Source organism: Vipera berus, assembly GCF_964194415.1.
Source record: "Vipera berus genome assembly, chromosome: Z".
Classification (NCBI taxonomy): Eukaryota; Metazoa; Chordata; class Lepidosauria; order Squamata; family Viperidae; genus Vipera; species Vipera berus.
In genome coordinates, this window is record NC_138205.1 from 10,644,720 (window position 1) to 10,667,909 (window position 23,190).

General features: G+C 41.2%; 2 protein-coding genes across 2 annotated transcripts in view; one reads left to right on the forward strand and one right to left on the reverse strand.

Annotated features, from left to right (window-relative positions):
* The first annotated feature begins 1,033 nt into the window (after positions 1-1,033).
* Positions 1,034-11,649, forward strand: LOC308677664 (leukotriene B4 receptor 1-like). The gene is made up of 2 exons (XM_081344279.1): positions 1,034-1,486; positions 10,090-11,649. Exon 2 carries the CDS (start codon positions 10,123-10,125, stop codon positions 11,200-11,202), a length of 1,080 nt encoding a protein of 359 aa, XP_081200405.1. The 5' UTR covers positions 1,034-1,486; positions 10,090-10,122; the 3' UTR covers positions 11,203-11,649.
* A 3,298-nt stretch (positions 11,650-14,947) lies between these two features.
* LOC308677655 (adenylate cyclase type 4-like) overlaps positions 14,948-23,190 on the reverse strand; it is a gene marked incomplete at its 5' end in the record, with an annotated part of 57,134 nt that continues 48,891 nt past the window's right edge. The window contains 2 exons of the mRNA XM_081344268.1: positions 14,948-16,791; positions 21,665-21,789. Of these exons, the coding sequence (XP_081200394.1) occupies positions 16,639-16,791; positions 21,665-21,789 (278 nt within the window). The 3' untranslated portion in view covers positions 14,948-16,638. The remainder of the gene's footprint in view (positions 16,792-21,664; positions 21,790-23,190) is intronic.

Here is a 23,190-nt window from a genome sequence, read left to right on the forward strand (position 1 = left end):
TTCTCTTTGTCTCTGCTAGTATACATCTTGGTCAATTTCACAGCCAAGTTCTCTGCCATTCAGGCTTCTCTCAGAATAACAGAGTTGGAAGGGACCTTGGAGGTCTTCTAGTCTAACCTCCTGTTACTATTATTATTATTATTATTATTATTATTATTATTATTATTATTATTATTATTATTATTATCCTTCAAAGAAAGAAAGAAAAAGAAAAAGACACAGAGTCCATCACCTGTTCATGACTACACTTCTAGAGTCAGGTTTATAGATAATATAATCGTTTCCAAATTTCTCAAACTACATTGGTGGAAACAATGGATGTGCTTGCTTCTCCCTTCCACTGTAAAGGAGAAGGAGAAGGAGTAGTGAGGTACTACCTTGATGTGATTGTGGGGCTTTTGTAATCTGAAAAAGATGATTGCTATGCCAGACGTTCAACTATACTGGACAGGTCTTATCAAAGGTGTCAGACAAAAAAAATATGGTGACGCATAAAGCCCATAGAAGCCCACACTGGTTTGGGTCAACAAGGATCATGCTAGGAATTGGAGTTCCAGAACATCTGGTGAAAAATGAGCTACAGGACTTAGCAACCAGGGCCCATGGCTGCAGAACTACTGGAAGAAAAGGTGTTTGCCTGTCACAAATATTGAGAACAAATAAAGACAGAGAACAAGGAAACAACTATCTGTTATTAAAGATCAATCCCTACAAGAAGAGGACCACTTAAACACCATCAGCATTGACAATTTCACCATCAGTCAATTGCAAAAGGCAGCTTTTACTTGGAACAGCTTACATCTTGCAAGGATACCTCTTACACCATCCAACATCCACATCTGCCTATTCCAGGTCCTTGGAAAGGACTCAATAGGTGGATAAAAATGCAAAAACCAGTCTTAACATTTGGCTGACTATGCGATGAACCATATTAATAAAGCAAGCACAGAGCAAGTGATTGATTGATCATCTGTTTTTGATTCCTAGAGACTTTCTCCATGAAAGTAGAGTACTGTTGATGTACTTTTTAAAGAGGGAAGTGAGCATATATGGATATGTATTTGCACATTTGTACACTCTGTTAAGGTGTTTTTTTTAAAAAAAAAATAGAAACAAAGAGGAAAAGAAACAGGCAGCATGAGTTCATGAAATCCAGAAGCCAAAAAGGGCAAAAAAAGAAGGCAACATCAATGCACATAAGCATTCACACTCTCTCACACAGAGAAACATACCCAATCAATCCCAGTAACTGACCGTGTTTAGAATAACTCAACACTTTTTTTAAAAAAAAAATCTCTTACCCAACTTTTCTGAAAGTTGCTATCACTTCCTTTTTGAGTTAGTGGAAGGTACTATGACCAAAAAAAGAGATTGAGCAAAGAAAGAAGAAAAAAAACCTCCTCAAAGGACAAGACAAAAAGGGAGAGGCTGGTCTCAAGACAGAAGCAGGAGCTTGAAAGAAGAGCTGAGAAAGAAAACTGAAGGGGTAAGCATGTTGTTCTCAACTCAATATATGTGTGAGGTCCCCATTGTGCACTGAACGTCTGGTTGGGAGACCAAGAAGGAACCCCAGAAGAAGAAGACTTCTTAGCCAAGCTTAGTTGAACAAGGACTTGTTGGAAGCTGTGTGGGATGACAAGGAATTGTGCTCCTCAAGAGGAGTGTTGGGTTGTGAATAAATCATGGTAGTGTTTACAGCCTATCCTTCTTCCCAGTTTCCCACAAAGGTCTGTGGCTTCTCTCATTTGACCCCATGACAATTTTATGAGGCAAATAAGCATAGTGAAAGTCTACATGAATTACACAGTGAGGGAAGGTTTGATCTGTTTTATCCACTGCCATTTTCCTTGCTTCCACATTTCCTTGGCCACATTCCTAGAGCTGAGATTTGGAGAGGAAAAAATGGTCGATTCTGATTTATTTGACCTTATAACTTCACAATGCACTCAGCCAGTGACTTCAAGCTATGCTTGGATTTGTTTTGTTTTGTTTTGTTTGATAGGTAAAAGAGCATATTAGTTACATCCCCAATGTACAAAGGATGAGAAAGAATATTTGTTAGGGATTGAATGTAAAGAGATTTTTTTCTCTCTATTTTTTTTTCTGGGGGATCTCCGTCTTTGAGAAGTTGTCAGTTAGAAAGCTTCTTCCAATTTGCTGGAAAATGTAGTGCTTTCTTTGCATACAAAAATGTTGGCGAATTTCAAAATAAGGCAGTTGGCAAAACTGATCTTTCTGCTCTCCCAGAGAAGATATTTTTGTTCTGATTCAATAATCATTTGGCTTTCTTTGTGGGGATAATCTGTTTAATCTGCCTAAATGGGCATGGGAGAGAAATCGGTCTCCAAAAGGACACACTATATTCTCTTGTTGATTTTAGATAAGGAGTCTGCAGATTCCAGAAACCATAATCTTAGAAGAGATATTTTCTTTTCACAGATCAGCCAAAAATTTAATTTTGTCCTCCTAACATTCTTGACACTAGCTGGCACAGATTCTGTTCCAGAGATTGAAACACAAAGTACAGAATTTGCCATTGTTAAGCAACAGAGATTGTTATTGCTATTGTAATCTATTCCTCCTCTTCATTCTACAATCTGTCTTTTATAATAATAATAATAATAATAATAATAATAATAATAATAATAATAATAATAATAATAATAATAATAATAATAATAATAATAGCAGGCTTTGCAGCCTTCTACCTTAAGCAGGGAAAAAGTAAAGTGATGTACATGATGGGCAGGTGGTCCTTGACTTACGGCCACAATTGAGCTAAACATTTCTGTTGCCAAGTGAAACATTTGTTAAGTATGTTTTGCCCCATTTTACGCCCTTTTTGCTACAGTTGTTAAGTGAATCACTGCAGTTCTTAGATTAGTAACACGGTTGTTAAGTGAATCTGGGTTCCCCATTGACTTTGCTTGTCAGAAGGTCACAAAAGGTGATCACATGTCACCAGGACACTGCAACCGTCATAAATATAAGTCTGTTGCCAAGCATCTGAATTTTGATCATGGGGATGCTAAAATGATTATAAGTGTGAAAATCAGTCATAAGTTCCTTTTTTCAGTGCCGTTGTAACTTCAAATGGTCCCTAAATGAACTGTTGTAAGTTGAGGACTATCTGTATACTACTAAATCGCAGAATATGTTTTCTTGGCTTGGGGGTTATTTCTTTCTAATATCATCTTTTCTGCATGATGGACAATGACTATGTGTCCATACATAGGCCCTATTTTTGGAATAGTTTGAGTTCAGAAGTTGTGGGCGCTCTGTCACTGGAGGTTTTCAAGAAGAGACTGGACAATCAATTGTCTGAAATGGTATAGGGCAGGGGTGTCAAACTCACTTTCACTGAGGGCCGCATCAGCATTGTGGTTGCCCTCAGGGGGCCAGGTGGGTGTGGCTTGGATGGGCGTGGCCTACTGGGTGGGCGTGGCTAGAGTGCATATGGCCTACTGGGTGGGCATGGCCAGCTATACATCGTTCACATCAAGGGTGCCTATGGGGGCCTGGGCAGGAGTGGGACAGATCTGAGGGTCTCTGGCAGAAGGAGGGTCTCTGGGCCAGGGCAAAGGCAGTGGGGGCCGTTCCCTCACTGTTTCCAGGATGGTTTCACGGGCTACATGAAACCACTTTGCGGGCTGCATCCAGCCCCCGGGCCTTGTGCTTGACATGTCTGGTATAGGGTCTCTTGCTTGATTAGGGGTTGGACTAGAAGAACTCCAAGGTCCTTCCAGCTCTATTATTCTATATTCTAAGTTTTCAGCAATTGAGTCCTACCAATGGTTTGGGGAGGGGTACTGAGAAGCCACAAATGCCTTAGAAATATGTCGTTAGCTTCTGCTTATGCTCATGAAAGCAAATAAAGGTTGTGAAAATACAAGACACCCAACTGTCAGGAAGTTGAAGTAACTCAAATAATGCCTTTCCTTGCTCTGTACAAAAGTAATTGTGGAGAAACATAGGCCATTAAAACTGAGCATTTGCATTCCAGCAGTTTCATCTGGTGGGTCACCCAACTCACATTCAAAGTTTAGGTTCAAATTTCATTTTCCCAAAAACATTCTTACTTGGTCAACTGCAGTGATGAAAACTACTCTGTGGATGCTGTTCCAAAACAGCAATCATACCAAATGGGGTAACTAGTTTTCTGTCACTGGTTCCTGGTCTTTCAAAATATTTTTTTACCCTTTATTTTTCTGGATAAGTGAGCACATTCCTAAATAAACAGCAGAGTAGAGCTTTTCTTTGTGTTCTTGAGGCCTCAGAGACATTTCCGTTAAAATAAAAGTTACACTAAATGTCAGCATTATGCCACCATTCCAATTTTATCTAATTAAGATAATCTAAGCCTATATTTAGCCACATCAACAACTTTAAGATGAGTAGACTTCAATTTCCAGAATTGTCCAGCCTGCATGATCTAAGCAAACAAGCATAGGGGTAGCAAAGTTTCTGGCAGGGGACCAATGAAGGTTATTCTCACATTACCTATGAGGATTTTGGACTCCATTGGTTGCCAACAAAGAGGCCCAATTCCATTCACAAGTAGTTGTCCAGATGTATGCAGATGAGTTGTTGCTTATCACTGGGTTATGCAACTGGAGAACAATCTGTTCCATCAACATTAAACCACAATAAGGTGCAAACCCAAGGTTTTACATGCCCTAAAAATGCAGTTCCTGTTACTCTAACCTTGACTGCAGGGAAAGGATGCATCATCTTTTTTTCTGGAAATCACAAAACCATAACATTTCCTTCCACTTGGTTTTACCTGCTTTCATATTAAGGAAGGGGGAGAGAGAGAGAGAGAGAGGAAAGGGAGGGAGGGAGGGATGGGAGAAAGAAAGAAAGAAAGAAAGAAAGAAAGAAAGAAAGAAAGAAAGAAAGAAAGAAAGAAAGAAAGAAAGAAAGAAAGAAAGTCACTCTAAGCAGCAATTTCATATCCAAAGTCTACTTCCCATTATTTCCACATCATTAAATTGTTGCCCCACTATTTGTGTAACAACTGCAAAGGAAATTGCTCCACCAGCATAGAAGAACTAGAGGTTTGTGTACTTTTAGCTCACACAGAAGTTGGGAGCCACTGTTTATCATTTACACTATAAACTTCAACTTGGGTGTGAAGCCTACTCATAGGGAGAATCTTCTGATAGGGTTTGATGGAAACAAAGAACAAAAACAGATTGCAGTATCATACAAGAAGATCAAAACCAGTTGAATTAAAAGTGCTGAGTAAAACAATTCTGTAATATTCAGCATGCAGTACTGAAGCTGGGACAATAGCCTGGAATGGTGGGATGGGGACACCCTACCAGATGTGAAGAGCATACCACCATCTTGCTGTCAAGAGAACTATAAATAGTCCTCAACTTGTGATCACAACTGAGATTGGAACTTCCGTCACTAAGCGATGCAGTCATTAAGTGAGTTGCTGCTGTTTTTACAACCTTTTTTTTCTGGAGTCAGCCCAGTTTGATTTTACTTGTCAGAAGCCTCTGGCAAGGCTGCAAAGGGCAATCACATGATCCCAGGAGGCTGCAAACTTTGTAAATACATGCTGGTTTCCAAGCACTTGAATTTTGATTATTCGAGGATGCCGTAAGTGCACGGACTGATTGTAAAGTCACTTTTTTTCCAGCACTACCCTCAATTTCTTCAATTTACTCAATTCTGACTGACTGTGGGTAGTGTACAACAAAATAAAACAATAAAAATGCAATGCAATAATTATGAAAGAAATAAAATATAAATAAAGGCCTCATCTTTTGTTTAATTGAAAATGAACATAGAATATGGAATAATAGAGTTGGTAGGGACCTTTGAGGTCTTCTAATCCAACCCCCTGCTCAAGCAGGAGACCCTAGACCATTTCAGACAAATGGTTGTCCAGTCTCTTTTAGAAAGCCTCCAGTGATGGAGCATCCATAACATCTGAAGGCAAGCTATTCCATTGGTTGTTTGCTCTCACCGTTAGGAATTTTCTCCTTAGTTCTAGGTTGCTTCTCCCCTTGGTTAGTTTCCATCCATTTTTTCTTGTCTTGCCTTTTGGTGCTTTGGAAAAGCACCTTATCTTTGTAGGAGCCCCTCAAATAAAGAAGCACTGCTCTCATGTCTGCCCTAGTTCTTTTCATTACACGGAACAAACCCAATTCCTGCAACCGTCCTTCATATGTTTTAGCCTCTAGCCCCCTAATCATCTTTGTTGTTCTTCTCTGCACTCTTTCTAGAGTCTAAACGTCTTTTTTTATAATACAGTGACCAGAACTGGATGTAGTATTCCAAGTGCGACCTTATTAAGACTTTGTAAAGTGGTACTAGAACTTAATGTGATCTTAATTCTATCCCTCTGTTAATGCAGCCTAGGATTGCATTGGCTTTTTTGGTGGCTGCTGCACACAGTTGGCTCATATTCAGGTGATTGTCCACTAGGTGGTTACATTTACATCATATTTCATCTAGTAGCTTTACAAAAATAATGAAGGCAGGACATAAATACAAAAATAAATAAATTCTCCCGGGATAAGTCTGTTAATGAAAATGTAGCTCTCACTGTTTGGATGTAATTTATTGTGGAAAGATGAACCTGGACCTCGAGACTACTGTTCATGCTGCTGCAAACACAGTCGAAATAGCACAGGTGATTTCTTAAAGAATATTTTTACTTTAAGATACGTTCATTTAAATCAGGTTACAAACTTGGATACTTGTAACTCCCGAATAATCAGTAAGAGTAGATGTTTATACCCACTGTGACATTTATCCCACAAATATCTCAGCATCCAATCTCCCTTTGCCCAGGAGTAAATTTAGAAATTGCTTTAGCTTCCCAAACCTTCTTTTTATTTTTAATTTTCTTTTCCCAATGAGGTCTTCTGGGCAATATTGAGCACTCAGTCAATTTTAACTTCCTTTAACGAAATCTCTGTCTAGAAAATTGTGGGAAATTAACATGTTAACCCTTGGCACAGGAATCTGTCCCCAGGATCTGGTAATCCTATAAAACCTATCAAGAAGAGATATTTATTTATTTATTTATTTATTTTATTAAATTTATATACTGCCCTATTCCCGGAGGACTCAGGGCGGTGTACAGGGAAGATTAAAACAAACATACAAAAATTAAAATCAGATTAAAACAATTAATTAAATAAAGTCCCCGAAATTTAAAACTAAAGCCTAATAAAAAATAAAACCCCTCAGCCTGGGCCAGACAGCTCAAAGAGCCAAGTTTTCAGGTCCCTGCGGAATGAGCGAAGGTCAGGGGCAGTCCTAAGTTCCATGGGGAGCTGGTTCCATAGGTCGGCGCGTCCACAGAGAATGCTCTTCCCCTGGAAATAACCCGCCGGCATTCCCTAACCGGCGGTATCCTGAGAAGGCCCTCCCTGTGGGAGCGCACGGGACGAAGGGAGCTTGATGCCGGCAGCAGGTGTTCCCTCAGATATGACCCACAACAAATTATATTTACTCAATATTTACTCAATTTGCAGATCTGAACTGCAAATGCCCAGATAGCCATTAGATACTGGTAAGGATAAATTATTGTCTCTCTTCACCAATTAGTGGTCATCCAGATTTTTTCATCTTAGGTTTGATAGGCCTGTCTCAGGAGCTCATTATACTTAGAGTTGGCCCTGACCCTTCACCCTTACACAAGCTATCCTTGAAGTTTCAGGGAAAAAAATCATAGAAGCTCTACCACATTCAAATACAAGTTTAATGTTGGTGGACAATAAAACAGCGCACTATAATTGGGCACAAGAAGAGACCTACCGTATTTTCCGGCGTATAAGATGACTTTTTAACGCATGAAAATCTTCTCAAAAGTCGGGGGTTGTCTTATACGCCCAGTCGCCTTATACGCTGGAAAATAGTAACGCAATCCTTGGGAGCAGAGACGTTAGTGGAAACGGACAAATCCAGCGCTCGAGAATGGCAAAAGACAGCCTCCTCATAAATAAACCCACCAGCCCAACCGAGGCTGAGGCTCCAGCTTACCGGCGTCCTAGGGCAGTAGCCCTTTTTTTTTTGGGAAGGGAGCGGGAGTTAAGCGTGTGCCGAGCCACTGGCGCTCCGCGAGCACAAGAGCTCAAGGGAGTGCGGGAAGCCAGGTGGAGGCCGACCTGACATGTTCGTGCAGAGCTAAGCTTCACCTGACCCTGGGAGTTTGACTTCAGGGTGTGGTGCCGTGGCAGACCTACAGCAACACCCGCCTGGGAAGGTGCAGCTCAGGAATTGCGACAGGCAGACCGCAGCGGAAAGCTGGCGCTGGGGCTTCAGCAACCTGGGGTCGCCCCTCCGCCCTGAAGTAGAAGGCGGCCTTGGGGAGGGTGTGTGTGTGAATCTTAAACTTGCAGCGCACGGCTGAGCTCGTTTCTTCCCCCCCCCACTCCGCCACCCTGTTCATTAACTAACCTATGGAAAGAACCGCCTTCTTTCAGACCTGGTGCCTTCCCAAAGTGTTGGGCCACAATGCTCGTCGCTCCTGGCCGAAACAGCCAGCGCGTGTGGCTGAAGTAGAAGGGGGCGCCAAGGCGAGAGGACACGAGGTTTAGGTGAGGCAGAGCAAAGCTGATCTCGAGGTCAAAAGCTCTTGATAAACCTTCACCTAATTGAGAAGCAGCCCTGACTTCCTACTTATGTCTGGCAGAAGCAGTTTGTTCACTTTGTCTAGACAGGCACAATCATACCAAAGAGAATGCCTGTGGAGATTCTCAGTCATGCAGATCATGGTTGTGTTTTTTCCCAAAAGGCAACTGAACTTTCTTGGTGTTTTTTTTTTCTGTGCAAACGTTTTGCTTCTCATCCAAGAAGCTTCTTAGTTCAACTAAAGAAGCTTGCTTGGATGAGAAGTGAAAACATTTTCAAAGGAAAAAAAAAACAAAGAAAGGCCAGTTGCCTTTTGGAAAAAGCACCTTTGGGACTACCAAAGAGTGTTATCATTAATAAGTGTGAGTGTTACAAATATGCAAATAAAATCTACATGAGCCAGTCAAGTCAATAGTACTGTATTCCTACATTGCCTCATAACTACAAGTGTGCTAAAGCTGACAACATACTAGAAATGCATCTTTTTTGTATGTCAGTCAACTGGAGAGAGCTGGACATATCTAGAAGATTCTGCTACTGAGGACATTTATAAAATAAAAATAAGGTCACAGTTTAATGGCTTGCTAAGCTGTGCGCAAATAAAAATAGGCTGGGTTTATTTAGAAAGATCAGAAGCAAACAATGAATGTTAAACATCAAGACTCTGTATATCCAAACAGCTATTCAGACCTGTGGAACCGCTTGCCAGCTGAGCTCCGGATGGCCCCCGACCTTCGCTCCTTCCGGCGGGATTTAAAAACTTATTTATTTGAGCAATCCGGCCTGGTTTGATGGGTTGGGGGGTTGGGGTTTTAACATGGTTTTTAATTATTGTATATTTTGGGCATACTATTTAATTGTTTTTTTAACTTTTGTACTTTGTTTTTTAATATTTATTGCCCTGTACACCGCCCTGAGTCCTTCGGGAGAAGGGCGGTATAAAAATTTAATAAATATATATATATAAAATAAAAGCGTCATTGTCTCTTTTTGCCTAAGATGCTGAGAATCAAAACATTTTGGTTAAATCAGTCTTTCCCTAGCTTGGCATTCTCCAGATGTGTGAAAATTAAAATTCTCAGCCAGAACAATTTTGAGCATTGTTAACTCTAAGGCACCTGAGGAGCACCACATAGGGAAAACTACTTTTTAACCCATGAAAATCTTCTCAAAAGTCAGGGATCGTCTTATACGCCCAGTTGTCTTATACGCCGGAAAATACGGTAAATTTTGAGGCTGAGATAGTTTTGTTTCTTTTCCCAGTTCTTCCTCTAGTTAAGTCTTGACACACTTCATTAGGCCAGATGGCAATATTCCCAACACAGGCCTCTTTCGAATGTTCTTGGATAGGAAGCCCAAAAATTATCATTGTAGAGGACTGATTTACAGTCAGTTGTTGACAAGCTAAGAACTATAAGGCTTTTAAGACGAAAGAAAAGAGCAGCACGTAGGATTCTAACAATGTTTTCTGCTTCTCTTCTTTTTCCACAGTGCCTACTCTACTTTTTGACCTCTAACAGGACCATGGTTAGTTGTATCGAAAACCAAAATGCTACATCTTCCAAGCCTCTGGCAGGCGCATCAATAGGCATAGGGGTGCTGTCACTTGCCTTCATCTTGGGATTCCCTGGCAATGCCTTAGTGGTGTGGACGGCCATCTGCTGGGTTCGGAAGCGGACAGTCACCTGCCTCCTCATTCTTCATTTAGCCATCGCTGACCTGGCAGTACTCCTCACAGCCCCCCTATTCCTGCGATTCTTAAGTGTCAAGAAATGGGAAATGGGTCAGGCCATCTGCCAAATCTGCTATTACATCTGTGGGGTCAGCATGTATGCCAGTGTTTACCTCATTTCCCTCATGAGCCTTGACCGCTGCCTGGCTATTTCCAAACCCTTCATCTCACAGAAAATCCGTACTAGGCGCACCATCCGGCTTTTGGTTATGGCGATTTGGGTGGCAAGTCTTTTTTTAGCTGCGCCTTCTCTCCTCTACCGGAAAGTGGTTACTCATAATGGCACAGCTTACTGCATATTGTGTCACCAAGAAGAGAAGGAGCTGGTCTTCCACAACCTCTTTGAAACCATCACTGGATTTCTGCTGCCTTTTGCTATTGTTGTCTACAGCTACGGGATGATTAGTCAACGACTCAAGGAGACCCGTTTCCGTCAGAAACGCCGGACCAGCCGACTCATTAGCCTCATTGTGATCACCTTTGCTCTTTTCTGGCTTCCTTACCATATCGTCAACCTTTTAGATGTGGTTGGTCTGTGGAGTGGCTCATCAAAGGTTAAAAAAGCAGGGAAGATGGCTAGGCCCATTTTGGTGGCCCTTGCCTTCTTCAGTAGCAGTGTCAACCCTATCCTTTACACTTTCAGTGGGGGCTCCTTAATCCGATCATCTGGTATTGGTTTCATGGCCAAACTCTTTGAAGGAACAGCCTCAGAGATCTCTAGCGTAAAACATGGCACCATCCGGGACCGGGATGTCAAGACAGAACCCTTAAATAATGGGAAACCCGAGTCGTTAACAATGTCTACTAGCCCTACAGAGAGTAGTTCAGTTCAAGAAAGTGGAAAAAGATCGAAGCTGCTCTCATCAACCTGAAGCTACACACAAGAGTGGACATTCATATTTCTCTTGTCAGCTTTTTAAAGGTCTTCTGAAGTGCTACAGAAATGATCTCTCTTGCTTTTTCCTATATCTTCTTCAATGATATTTTGTACGAGATAGGCTGTTTTATTTCTTATTTGTTTCATTCTGCAATTTTTGGAATTTCAGGGACTAAATATCAAGGGTTTGTTTTTTTTTTTAACCTGTCGTCATACAGACAATTTAATATTATGCTTAGGAAGCATTCCCAAGGATTGTTGCAGGTACTGTGAAAACCTCTCTGAAGATGTGAAAAGATGAATCAATGACTTTGGGTTCATTTAGTGTTAACCTTTAAAAAGGTAAAGGTTCCCCCGCACATGCGTGCTAGTCGTTTCCGACTCTAGGGGCCGGTGCTCATCTCCGTTTCAAAGCCGAAGAGCCAGCGCTTGTCCAAGGACATCTCCGTGGTCATGTGGCCGGCATGACTAGACGCCAAAGGCGCACGGAACGCTGTTACCTTCCCACCTTAGTGGTCCCTATTTTTCTACTTGCATTTTTACGTGCTTTCGAACTGCTAGGTTGGCAGAAGCTGGGACGAATAACAGGCGCTCACTCTGTTACGCGGCACTCGGGATTTGACCCACCAAACTGCCGACCTTCTGATCGACAAGCTCAGCGTCCTAACCCACTGAGCCACCGCGTCCCTTTAGAGACCATGAAACACCAAACTTGCATACAGTCTGTCTCTACCCTAATTCTCACATATATACATTGAAAATCAGAGAAGGGTTCATCCAATTTCACTTTTAAACAAACAGAAATCCTTGGTTTCCTCTTTTTTCCATTCTCAAGTCAATTGACACAACTTTTGTGGAATGCTTCCCTCCCTGTTTTTATACATCGGTTTGCAACTGTCTTAAGAGAAGAAAAATCTGCTTAATGCTTTGTTTGCTGTTGATATTCCTTCTTGAGACCCTCCCATTTTTCATCTTCTATACATTCACATACATTTGAAATTTGCTGTGCATTCACTGTGCAACACTGTAGCAGGATCTTATGGTGGACTCCCATATACAAACCTTTTGTTTGCTTGTTGTGACTATGAATAAAAGAAGGTTTGCTTAAGAGTAATTGAAATTTTTGAAGCGGAAAGGCAGGAAACCAAAACATTGCTGAACAGATTAGTTAAGGCCACTAGATCTACTCTCCTACCACTTCCTAAATTACTTACAACCACAATTGGGACCAGAATTTCAGTACCGTTGTAATTTCAAATGGTTGCTAAAGGAATGGTTGTAAGTTGAGGACTACCTTTCATGTCCTCAGAGAGGGGTGGAGGGAATCCTGTCTCATAAACAACCCTAAAACATGATGCAACTTACTAGCTTAGTCTGCCATCTTGTTCTTTGCTTAGCAGTAAACTTTGGGACAGCCCTGACTCCCTGAATAAAAATAGTCAGCCCACTTAGTCCTTCAGGGGAGCCAATGATGCTTTTCGGATTGGATAGTGTTTTGATTCCACAAAGGTACTTCAGAATACAGAGATACTGAAATGGAATTCTTGAAAGCAGCCGTGTCATTCCCCAAGATCACATGACATCTGCATGGGACAAGACACAGCTGCATTGAAGAGCTGCAGTTAGGGCCTATCTTTCCCTTCCTGTGCACCAGAAAACATATTTTTCAAATTACAGGTAGTCCTCAACTTACAACAGTTCGCTTAGTGACTGTTCAAAGTTCCAATGGTACTGAAAAAAGTGCCTTATGACCATTTTTTACACTTACAACCATTGCAGCATCCTCATAGTCTTGTGACCAAAATTCAGATACTTGGCAACTGATTCATATTTATGACAGTTACAACAACCCGGGGTCATATGATCATCTTTTGCGGCCTTTTGACAAGCAAACTCAATGTGGAAATCACTTAACTACTGTATTCCTAACAACTGCAGTGATTCACTTAACAACTGTGGCAAGAAAGGTCATAAAATGGAGCAAAATTCACTTAAGAATTGTCTCATTTAGCAACAGAAATGTTGGGCTCAATTATTTTCCAACCCTGCACAGCCCTCAAGTTTGCATACAGCATATTGCAATTCTATCAAAGCTAAGAAATATTTATTTTTCCTGTCTAAATGAACACAGGAGGCCCTTTGGAAATTTGACATTTGTTTCTGCACTATTTGCAGATTCTGAAAGGAGGCGGGGGGGGGGGGAAGGAAATATTTTTGTCAACTCCCAGATTTTTATGTGAGTTATGCACATTCATAGAAATTCTTTGATTAACTCCATCAGCAGGTGAGTTATTCTGTTGTAGTAATCTTGAAGAGATTCTCAGAAGGAACATTTGAAGTCTGGCACAGCAGAATTAATTTTTTTTACAAGAAGGAAGCAGAGATTCTGTCATGGCTGCATCTCACCTATCCAAACTTCATGAGCTGACAGCCTGACATTAGCACCAGGAGAGGAGGGGAGGGAGAGATTGAAATGTAAGGAAGAAGCGGAGGGGGACAGCTGAGCCATGTGAGAAGCTTCAGCCAGCCAAAGTCAACTAATGATATGCAGAGCTGGGAACCTGTTTCCTAAACAATATACAAGCACCTGATTGGACGTTTGCAGATAACCCGGGGATGGCCGGTGGAGGGGCGCGGGGCGGGGGGGCTGGGTGGGAGAGAGAAGGAACTTTGCTTGGTGTTGTTTGCACAGGAAAACCTCACATTCAGTTTACGCTACTTCTGTAACAAATATACTTTCAGTAAAGTATACTCTTGGCAAAACAAATGGCCAGGAGTCCTTTTTTTTTTTTTTTTTTTTTGCTAGATGACTGAGTGGAACAGTTGACAGATTCACGCAAAGGCTGCATATACTGGGACGGATATATTGAATGCAGAGCAGTTTTTCAGGAATCAAAATGCAGCGGCCCGCATGGTTTTGTGCAGAACTCAGTGTGCACACGTGTCACCCCTCCAGTGGGAGCTGCATTGGTTGCCAATTTGCTTCTGGGTGCATTACCTTTAAAGGCCTTGAGACAGGTTATCTGAGGAACCATCTCTTGCTGCTCACATCCACCTGACACGCTAGAGCAGGGAGGCAAGGAATGTTGTGGGTCCCGTCCCTTAAGGAGGTACATCTGGTGGGACACAGAAGAAGGGCCTTCTCCATGATGGCTCCCTCTCTTTGGAATCTCATCCCTTGAGAAATTAGACTGCCTCACTCCAATTTGGTACTCTTTGTAAGCCCCTGAAGACTTGCTTTTGCAAGCAGGCCTAGGGAACCCAGACTGTGAAGGAGCCCATCAGATGGCTCATTTGACTGTGTGTTAAAGCTGGGGGTAGGTGAGTAGTGGGTGGGAGAGGGTTGTTTTATTTTTATTTTCTATACTGTATTTTTATTGCTTGTAAGCTGCCTAAAGTCACGGTGAGAGAGTAGGCAGCTATATAAATTTTCTAAATAAATAAAATACTGCATTTGGCACTCTTCAGGTTCTCGTAAAACTCATTTGTATCACTTTAAGGCAGCATTTAAGGGTTCTTTTTTCTTTTTCTGGTAAAACAAAGGTTTTATACTCCCTCCAATAAATGATTAAAAAAAACTGGCCAATAATTGCAATTCCAAGGATAAAGGTCTGCAACCCTGTAAATGTTAACAAGAAAAGAGGCAACACAAAACCAACCAAATAAGTCCTTGGTGACTTAAGATGTACAAATAAAATAGATAACACTGTTTATTTTTCCAACAATTTAAATATGCCAGCTTTGGTTGTAAAGGGGAGTCTTCTTACACACATACACACACACACACACACACACACAGAGAGAGAGAGAGAGAGAGAGAGAGAGAGAGAGAGAGAGAGAGAGAGAGAGAGAGAGAGAGAGAGAGAGAGAGAGAGAGAGAGAGAGGCACACAGAACTAGAATAGTGAGACATTTCTTCTGGCAAGGCCTGCTTTTACATCACCAAAAGACACTGGATGACACATTTCCTGGAAACCTTACAATATATTTCAACTAAGATTTTGCATTTACTCATTGTAAATTACTGGAAATCTCAGCTAAGGAGATTTCAGGGAGACGCTACTCCCTAAGTATTCAGGGCAACACCAAAGCAAATCATGAACTTAGCAATGTGACAGGAACAGGTTTTTTATCCTCAGAATGGACTTAACTTATTAAATACAGTACTTTAAGGGAAGAAAGGTAGGAAGTATTGAATGTCGCACCCTTCAACTGTCTGACAATGCTTCTCCCAGATTTTCCTTTCATCATTAGCTAAGGGATGCTGGAAGTTGTAGATTAGCCTCTGGAAGGTCATGGATTTTCCATTCCTGCTTTAAAACCACAGTTGAGAAATTAAATCTCCATGCCGTAAGCTTATCTTTTTTGTAAAGTTTAAAACACATTTACATTGAGTTCAATGAGTGAAGTGACTGAAAAGAGAGAGACAGAGAGAAAGGAGGAGGAGGAGGAGGAGGAGGCAGGGGGAGGAAAGAAAGAAAGAAAGAAAGAAAGAAAGAAAGAAAGAAAGAAAGAAAGAAAGAAAGAAAGAAAGAAAGGTAGTGAGGAGATCCCCTTAGTTGTTCAGCTCCTTTAACCACATGAACCTGCTTTTAAACTTGGCCAGGCAAACATATGCCAGCATTGCAAAACACACAAACCACAAAAGAAAGAAGTGTTGCTGGGTCACCAAGCAGGAAGTTGACCTAGAAAGAATGGCAGGAAATGGTAGCAATTTCTGTTGCCAACTTAATCTTCTTCCATCAGATATATTTGAGTCAATACTCAACCAGCTCTATGCAACTAGAAAACACCCCAATAATACCAATACAATGACTTCTCTACTGCCCTCATTCTCCAATTATCTTAACTCTAAATGTGTCCTGCCTGTTGAGAAATATCAGCACAACCCATAACATCATCAATCTCTTGTTCTCCATCTTCAGATGCTCTATGAAGCCAATCCTCAATTTTGTTTGAGCTTAAAAGTCTTCTGGACATGATGGTTGTGGTAATATCAGTACAGACCAGATTGAAAGAAGGTTGTGAACAAGTCATCATCAAGCACTGGAGATTAGTAAACATATAAAACACTGAAGATCCTCAAAGGAGGATCCAAGTTGACTGAAGAATTGCAGCTTTCTTTCTTCGGATCAGGAGAAAGTTCTAACTTGTCTTCTCAAGAAGATCTCCAAATGTTCTTAGTGGATCACTTCTGCTCACTTGCAGTTACAATTAAATAAGGGTTTGCTGTGGTGACGGAGCTAGAGGTTTTCTCATACACGATGAAATGGGACCTCCTTAGAATTTCTCCCAATTCTCATGGTAAGTGCTTCTTCTGACAGAACCAGAAAGGTCTGTTAAAAGCCACTTGGTGCGCCCCCCCCCCCAAGTACCAGGAGGAATTCACTGAGAATTCCAACCCTCATGAGTCTCAGTTTCATTCCACAAGTTTAGCTCAACATCGGTGCTTGGGAGCAAGAACGAGCGGTTTCTGTACAGACAAAGTAAGTTCTTAGTTCACCTTTGCCTTTGACCTTGATAACCCCACGAAGGGAGCAAGTGTAGCCTAATGTCTCCAAAGCTTTAGCTGTCTCTTCTGTGACCTAGAAGAAGAAAGAAGGAGAATGTAAAGATGGTCGATATAGCTACAGCTAGACGATTGAGTCTTCGTTTACATTTGGAATTCATGAACCGTGGTGGCGCAGTGGTTAGAATGCAGTACTGCAGGCTACTTTGGCTGACTGCCAGCTGCCAGCAGTTCAGCAGTTCAGTTCTTACCAGCTCAAGGTTTATGAAGCTTTCCAACCTTCTGAGGTGAATAAAATGAGGACCCAGATTGTTGGGGGCAATATGCTGATTCTGTAAGCTGCTTAGAGAGGGCTGTAAAGCACTGTGAAGCAGTATATAAGTCTAAGTCAGGGCTTTTCAACCAGTGGTACGGGTACCATCTGTGATACATTGGTACCTGGCAGGTGGTACGCGACCATCCTAGAAAAGTGGTAACGGGGGAGGGGAATGAGTTGAACCAGTGGCAGCACCACACAAGCCTGACCAAGAGATGGCTGGAGTTGCAGGGCTGTCAGGGCTCAGCGGAAGTGCCAGGATAAGCACCAGGCTCCAAAAGAAGCACCGATCAGCTATTGCTATTTTGGGTAGAAACCCCAACAGTTGGTATGGAAAGGATTAGTATATCCCAATGACTCTCTGCCTAATTTAAATTTTTCATTTTGACTGAAGAAGTTACTTGGATGACTAATGAAATATTTCCGTTTAATAAACTTTGGTCCAGTTGCCATGATTTAACCTTTTCAGATACAGCTACAGCTATTTTTGTCTTCTTTCATTCACCAATTTTAACTTATTTATTACTATACCTTTCCCAAATGAATGGCATAGCTTTTTATTCATGGGAGAAGATAGTTTGGATTTTATTCGGCCCAAGAAGATGTCAAAAGTGTAAACTGAAGTCCCAAAGATTTTCTTGTGATTTTTTTCCCTTTGAAAACATTTCGCTTCTTGGATGAGAAGCAAAATGTTTTCAACAAAAAAAACAACAAGAAAGTTTCGTTACCTTTTGGAAAAAAGCATCTTTGGGACAATCATGACCCAGATGACTGAGAATCTCCATAGACTTTCAAATGTAGTGCCAAAATAGAAAAATGAAAGTGGGCTCAGCAAGCTATCTGTTCTCTTGGTCAGGTTGGTTTCAACCAGATTAAGCAAGTAAAACTAATGTAGAAATTAAATTGATTTATTTTGGTGGGGTAGAATGGCGTAAGTAATTATTAGACCGAGAGCCATAAGTGAAATAGTTGCTTCCTCTGTCCATAGTTCTTCAGACATTCTGTCTATCAGATCTAATTCCTTAAATCTATTTGTCATCTCTACTGTATATTCAACAGGGATATGATTTAATTCATACCTGAGTGGCCTAGTACTTTTCCCTACTTTCTTCAGTTTAAGCCTAAACTTTGCAACGAGAAGCTCGTGGTCTGAGCCACAGTCAGCTCCTGGTCTTGTTTTTACTGACTGTATAGAGCTTCTCCATCTTTGGCTGCAGAGCACATAGTCAATCTGATTTCTGTGTTGACCGTCTGGTGATGTCCATATGTAGAGCCGTCTCTTGGGTTGTTGGAAAATCGTGTTTGCTATGACCATCGTATTCTCTTAACAAAATTCTATCAGCCTGTGCCCTGCTTCATTTTGTACTTCAAGGCCAAACTTTCCTGTCATTCCGGTTATCTTTTGGCTTCCTACTTTAGCATTCCAATCCCCCATAATGATAAGGACATCATTTTTTGGTGTTAGTTCTATAAGGTGCTGTAGGGCTTCATAGAACCGGTCAATTTCATCCTCTTCAGCACTGGTGGTTGGGGCATAGACTTGGACTACTGCGATATTGAATGGTTTGCCTTGGATTCGAACTGAGATCAATCTGTCATTTTGGGGATTGTATCCCAGTATTGTTTTTCCTACTCTTTTATTGACTATGAAGGCTACTCCATTTCTTCTGAGGGATTCTTGCCTGCAGTAGTATACCTGATGGGCATCTGAATTAAATTCACCCATTCCTGTCCATTTTATTTCGCTGATTCCTAAGATGTTGATGTTCAGTCTTGCCATCTCGTTTGACCACGTCCAGCTTGTCACTGCCGTTTTTTTAAATTTTGTCAGTGGCTCGTTTCTGTCTGTACATTTTTTCCTCCGCTCTCTGCACCTGTGTTATTATCTTATCATGTAACCATAGTGAATCTCATATGTCCAGCTATGTTATGGTTTTAGACTGTTTTGTGCGCATGCCTAGAAAAAGTTTCTCATAGTTACTTCTTACTTTTCTCTTCTGCCTGATGAGAGAATGTAGTCAGTTTAGGTCTTTTCTTTTCTTATTAAAAGTTTTACAATAGAATATGCCTCAGATTTTCTTTCTTTGATATTCACCATGCAAATGAACCACGGTCCATCCTCCTCTGGTCGGAATGTTAATTATTCCGCGACATAGCTTGCCTTGATTCATGGATCTTACATTCCAGGTTCCTATGGAGAAAAAATCTTTACAGCATCGGACTTTCCTTTCACCACCAGACACATCCACAGCTGAGCGTCCTTTTGGCTTTGGCCCAGTCGCTTCATTCTTTCTGGCGCTACTAGTACTAGCCCTCTGCTCTTCCCCGGTAGCATATTGGACGCCTTTCGACCTGAGGGGCTCACCTTCCAGCGTCATATCATTTTGCCTTTTGGTACTGTCCATAGGGTTTTCATGGCAAAGATACTGGAGTGGGTTGCCATTTCCTTCTCCAGTGGATCATGTTTTGTCAGAACTCTCTGCTATGACCTGTCTGTCTTGGGTGGCCCTGCACGGCATAGCCCATAGCTTCATTGAATTACGCATGCCCCTTCACCACAACAAGGCAGTAATTCATGAAGGGGAAATGCATTTCAGACGAAGTCTTTTTTATTATTTTCTTGTAGAAGACAGGAAACTAGGCACACATCGATTCTGCAGAAGATGCGTCTGGTTTTTTGGGGGGAGGGGGTACTTTCCCAACAACATTTTTCTCATCTGAATCGAAAAGTGGACCATTTTGTGGTATTTTCTTTGCATATCCTCTATAATTTGCAATCATGTCCTTTAGTCCATTCACATGTCCCCCTTGAGTACAGTGAGTCTAGGTCAGGGGCCTCCAAACTTGGCAACTTTAAGACTTGTGGACTTCAACTCCCAGAATTCCCTAGCCAGCAGAGAGGAATTCTAAGAGATGAAGTCTACAAGTCTTGAAGTTGCTAATTTTGGAGAGTCCTGATCTAGGTTATTCTCCAGAACATTAAAGAAGGCCACAAGCAAGGCCAGGAAACAGGCCAGATTACTCTGATGCTTGAGATGTGGTTCCAAGTGGGTGTGTGACTCTTCATAAGGCACAGATTATTTTCTCTCGTACTCTAATAATGTGGTCGACCTTGATGCAATCAGTCACAATGTGAATATGCATAACATTCCTGGAATCTATTGGCATTCAGCTCAAAAACCTTGAGCCAAAAATTCAACTGCATTGTACACCATCCAGAATTTCTTTCTGTGAAAGGGGCAGCCATATAAATTTGATTCATAAATAAATAAAATGAAAGAGGGGAAAATATCCTACAAAAATAGCCACATATTGCACAAAACTACATTAAAATATGTACTGTGGGGGAAAGCCATATACCAAATAAAAATGTCTTGGGGATGAAGGTTCCCAAAAGATGATTTTTTTCCAGAGATGTTTTGGGGAAAAATCCACAAAAATGCATATCTAAGAGAATGGTCTGTGTAAGCCACAAGAAGCTGTATCCAAAAAAGTAAGGTCCAACAGAACAGAATATTGATAACTTAGTGTTGAACTCTGAAGTATCTGACTCTCTTTGAGTGAGGTACTAATGTTAACTTAGTTGGGTAATGAAACATCTGCAAGCAAGCAAGTTCAGAGAGCACCAGGAAATCCACAAAAATAAATTAATGGGTATACAGTATATATATATATATATATATATATATATATATATATATATATATATATATATATATATATATATATACACTTCCATCACATTTTACTAAACAAAACAAGGTGCTGGTGATGACCTATAAAGCCCTAAATGGCTTGGGTCCGGGATATCTGAGGGAACACCTGCTGCCGGCATCAAGCTCCCTTCGTCCTGTGCGCTCCCACAGGGAGGGTCTTCTCAGGGTACCACCGGTAAAAGATTGCCGGCGGACAATACCCAGGGGGAGGTATTGTGGTATTGTGCCTTCTCTGTGGGTGCGCCGGCCCTTTGGAACCAGCTGCCTGTAGAGCTTAGGACTGCCCCTGACCTTCGCTCATTCCGCTGGGACCTGAAGACCTGGCTCTTTGAGCTTTCTGGCCTGGACTGAGAGTATTAACTGGGGTTTCAATTATATTTTAATTGGGGTTTTTATTTCAAGGTTAATGTAATCATTTTAACTGTTTTTAATTTTTTGTAATTTGCTGTATTGTTTTTAAAAACCTTGTGAACCGCCATGAGTCCTACGGGAGAAGGGCGGTATATAAGTCTAATAAAATAAATAAAAATAAATAAATAAATAGAACAACAGAGATAGTAGATTTGGGATAAGAAGAACAAGATCATTTCCTATCACTATTTCACATGACAGAGGTAGACATTTTCAGTAGCCTGGAAGCCTGTCTCCAGCAGAGTTCAGCCAGATGTCTTTGGGGAAAAACATATGCAGGTCTTCATCTCCATTATTTGATTCATGAATTACAGGAACAAAAGAAGTCCATATTGTTATTATGAAGAAAAACCATGGTAGATGTTCGTTTCAGCAACTACCAACTCCAGTTGCCTTCTTTTTAGGTTTATTTCATCTAAATCTCTTGAAAGGTTGCAAACATAGAATCAGGAGTCCTAGGATCCAAAACACAGAAAGGAGACCACACAGAAAGGTTTTGTACCTACCTGTATCTTCCCCAGAACTCCTGTACTCTCCATTCGACTGGCTACATTCACAGTGTTTCCCCAAATATCATATTGGGGTTTTTGAGCTCCAATGACCCCGGCCACAACTGGTCCGTGATTTATACCTGGAAAAGTTTCCACAGTTTAATAGTGGCCATTGATTGAATTAAGCAAGGATCCAAGTAGTGGTAGGTCAAAAGTTCATACAAGTTCTTCCTACCTGAAAATAAGACCCAACTGGAAAATAAGCCCTAGCATGATTTTTCAAAACACTCGTACTATCAACCCTAACCCAAAAATAAAGCCCAGTTAGGATCGTCAGCCAGAGGTCTGTTACAATACACAATGGATGGATGAAATTTTAAAATAATAATATTAATATATAATTAAATATAAAGAAATAATATTATTGACATTAATACTTAAAATAAGTGATAATATAAATTATAATTATTTGTACATACTGTACCCAAACGGGTGCCTTTGGACCACAGATAAAGGTACCATATGTGAACTGAAGAATTCTAGACACCGTTGGCATGCGCATAGGAGGCAGCGAGTGCATGAGGGCCAATGGTGTCCGGCAACGGCCACAGCCCACTGGCCTCTTGGCCAATGCATTCTGGGGCTGCAAAGCCCGTGAGGCGCAGGTAGGTGGGAACTAATGGGTCTTTTGGAGCAAAAATAAATATAAGACCCAGTCTTATTTTCAGGAAAACATGGTAATCAATTCCCTTCTCAATTTCTTGTTGCTATCTCCTTCATTACTTCATTTCATAAAGTGTCTGTACACCAACAATCCAAACACTGATCCAAGTGTCTTTGGCCTTTGTGCCTTTTCTAAGCTTTGAGGAAGAAGTTCCCCCACAGCACCATGTGAAATTTTGAAACATTATTCATTCAATTGTAACGTAAGAATTTTTTTTAAAAAAAGTTTTCATGCTAAAAATTCAAAAGCCAGTTGGATGTTTGAGGAAGTGCTGTGAGACTAGGCTGAAGCCACTATACCTAAAAGTGGTGAAGGGACATAGGTAGGGTGGACAAAAGGCAGGAAAACCACACTCAGGTAAAAGATGCAAATCATTAAGGAATCAAAAGGACAAAAGTTGGAGCTGAGCATATGGGAAACCCCTCCCCAAGTCTTACGAATAAAGGAGTCTGCATGAGAAGCCTCACCCCACCAACAAAGCAAGAACTGGGGGGGGGCAGGATACAAGGGGTCCTGAAGCCCGCCCACTCTTTGAGTCATTTTTGGAAGCCAGACCTGGCAGCTTCCATCACTTTGGCTAGTGTCTGGCAGATGTTGGATAAGTGTGGCTGAGAGTGTGTGTGCGTGTGTAAGAGGAAATAAATATACTTCCTAATGAGTAAAAGTTTGCTGTTATTTTAAATTCACTGGGTCTCAGTGCATTTTAAAGAAACGTTTGTGCCTCAGTGTTGACTTGAAAGCGATTTGAGTGTGGCAATTTTCCAGGGCTGCGAGGGTGTGAGCGAGTGACCATAAGCTGAACTTGAGAGCACACTTG